At 45.6% G+C, this 2,500-nt stretch overlaps 1 protein-coding gene across 1 annotated transcript in view; it reads left to right on the forward strand.

The window, feature by feature from the left end:
* The window catches only part of LOC127925443 (transcriptional activator Myb-like), a 29,057-nt gene that overhangs the window by 12,210 nt on the left and 14,347 nt on the right, over positions 1-2,500 (forward strand). The window contains exons 6-7 of the mRNA XM_052510314.1: positions 1,186-1,408; positions 2,268-2,336. Coding sequence (XP_052366274.1) covers positions 1,186-1,408; positions 2,268-2,336 — 292 coding nt within the window. The remainder of the gene's footprint in view (positions 1-1,185; positions 1,409-2,267; positions 2,337-2,500) is intronic.

Genomic DNA, 2,500 nt, shown 5'->3' on the forward strand with positions numbered 1-2,500 from the left:
CTGTTGACACATATCCCACGGTAGTTATTGGGGTCAAATTTGTCTCCACTTTTGTGGATTGGGGTGATCAGTCCTTGGTTCCAAATAGTTGGGAAGATGCCAGAGCTGAGGATGATGTTAAAGAGTTTTAGTATAGCCAAATAAAATTTGTTGTCTGTATATTTGATCATTTCATTGAGGATACCATCAACACCACAGGCCTTTTTGGGTTGGAGGGTTTTTATTTTGTCCTGTAGCTCATTCAATGTAATTGGAGAATCCAGTGGGTTCTGGTAGTCTTTAATACTTGATTCTAAGATCTGTATTTGATCATATATATGTTTTTGTAGTTTGTTCTTTGTTACAGAGTCAAACAGGTTGGAGAAGTGGTTTATCCATACCCTATCTCCCCCCCTCTCCCTCTCTCTCTGTGTCTCTCTCTCTCTCTCTCTCTCTCTCTCTCTCTCTCTCTCTCTCTCTCTCTGTGTCTCTCTCTCTCTCTGTGTCTCTCTCTTTCTCTGTGTCTCTCTTTCTGTCTCTCTCTGTCTCTCTCTGTGTCTCTCTCTCTGTGTCTCTCTCTCTGTGTCTCTCTTTCTGTCTCTCTCTGTGTCTCTCTCTCTCTGTCTCTCTCTCTGTGTGTCTCTCTCTCTCTCTCTCTCTCTCTCTATCTCTCTGTGTCTCTCTCTCTCTCTGTGTCTCTCTTTCTGTCTCTCTGTGTCTCTCTCTGTGTCTCTCTCTAATTTCTCTTCTCTGTTTTATTCCCCAGGACTGATAATGCCATTAAGAACCACTGTTTTATTCCCCAGGACTGATAATGCCATTAAGAACCCCTGTTTTATTCCCCAGGACTGATAATGCCATTAAGAACCACTGTTTTATTCCCCAGGACTGATAATGCCATTAAGAACCACTGTTTTATTCCCCAGGACTGATAATGCCATTAAGAACCACTGTTTTATTCCCCAGGACTGATAATGCCATTAAGAACCACTGTTTTATTCCCCAGGACTGATAATGCCATTAAGAACCCCTGTTTTATTCCCCAGGACTGATAATGCCATTAAGAACCACTGTTTTATTCCCCAGGACTGATAATGCCATTAAGAACCACTGTTTTATTCCCCAGGACTGATAATGCCATTAAGAACCACTGTTTTATTCCCCAGGACTGATAATGCCATTAAGAACCACTGTTTTATTCCCCAGGACTGATAATGCCATTAAGAACCACTGGAACTCTACGATGCGTAGGAAAGTGGAGCAGGAAGGTTACCTTCAGCACGCCGCCGCCAAATCTGTCCACGCATCCCTCACCGTCTCTCCCGGTTACGCCAAGGCCAACAACCACATCATGAGCTTCTCTCACCACTCCCCTCTCCCGCCTCTCTCACCTTTCACAGGGAACCACTCCTATATTTCGGACCACAGGGTGAGTTAACGCTCTCACCTTCACCTCTCTCATCCTTCTCTTACCTCTCTCATCCTTCTCTCCACCTCTCTCATCCTTCTCTCTCATCCTTCTCTCCACCTCTCTCATCCTTCTCTCTCATCCTTCTCTCCACCTCTCTCATCCTTCTCTCTCATCCTTCTCTCCACCTCTCTCATCCTTCTCTCTCCTTCTTATTCATCCTTCTCTCTCATCCTTCTCTTACCTTTCTCATCCTTCTCTCCACCTCTCTCATCCTTCTCTCTCATCCTTCTCTTACCTCTCTCATCTTTCTCTCCATCTCTCTCATCCTTCTCTCTCCTTCTTATTCATCCTTCTCTCCACCTCTCTCATCCTTCTCTTACCTCTCTCATCTTTCTCTCCATCTCTCTCATCCTTCTCTCTCCTTCTTATTCATCCTTCTCTCCACCTCTCTCATCCTTCTCTCCACCTCTCTCATCCTTCTCTTACCTCTCTCATCCTTCTCTCCACCTCTCTCATCCTTCTCTTACCTCTCTCATCCTTCTCTTACCTCTCTCATCCTTCTCTCCACCTCTCTCATCCTTCTCTCTCATCCTTCTCTTACCTCTCTCATCCTTCTCTCCACCTCTCTCATGCTTCTCTCTCATCCTTCTCTTACCTCTCTCATCCTTCTCTCCACCTCTCTCATGCTTCTCTCTCATCCTTCTCTTACCTCTCTCATCCTTCTCTCTTACCTCCACCCCTATATTGGCCATATACCATACCCCCTCGTGCCTTATTTTTTTAAATGATATATATTATAATTGAGGAAAAAACGGTTTTATTTCCCCCCTCTTGATTGGCCGTTTGTATGGTCTGACCTGTTTTTGGGGCTCCCCAGGTGCCCTTCCCCCGAGGGCTGCACGTCAACATCCTGAACATTCCACAGCACGGAACAGCTGCTATACAGGTGAGACATAGCAACAACAACCCATGGATAGATTTCAGTTGTCCCACTGCTCCCGCAGCAACCCATGGATAGATTTCAGTTGTCCCACGCCTCCCGCAGCAACCCATGGATAGATTTCAGTTGTCCCACTGCTCCCACAGCAACCCATGGATAGATTTCAGTTG

Source organism: Oncorhynchus keta, unplaced genomic scaffold (genome assembly GCF_023373465.1).
Source record: "Oncorhynchus keta strain PuntledgeMale-10-30-2019 unplaced genomic scaffold, Oket_V2 Un_contig_5580_pilon_pilon, whole genome shotgun sequence".
Lineage (NCBI taxonomy): Eukaryota > Metazoa > Chordata > Actinopteri > Salmoniformes > Salmonidae > Oncorhynchus > Oncorhynchus keta.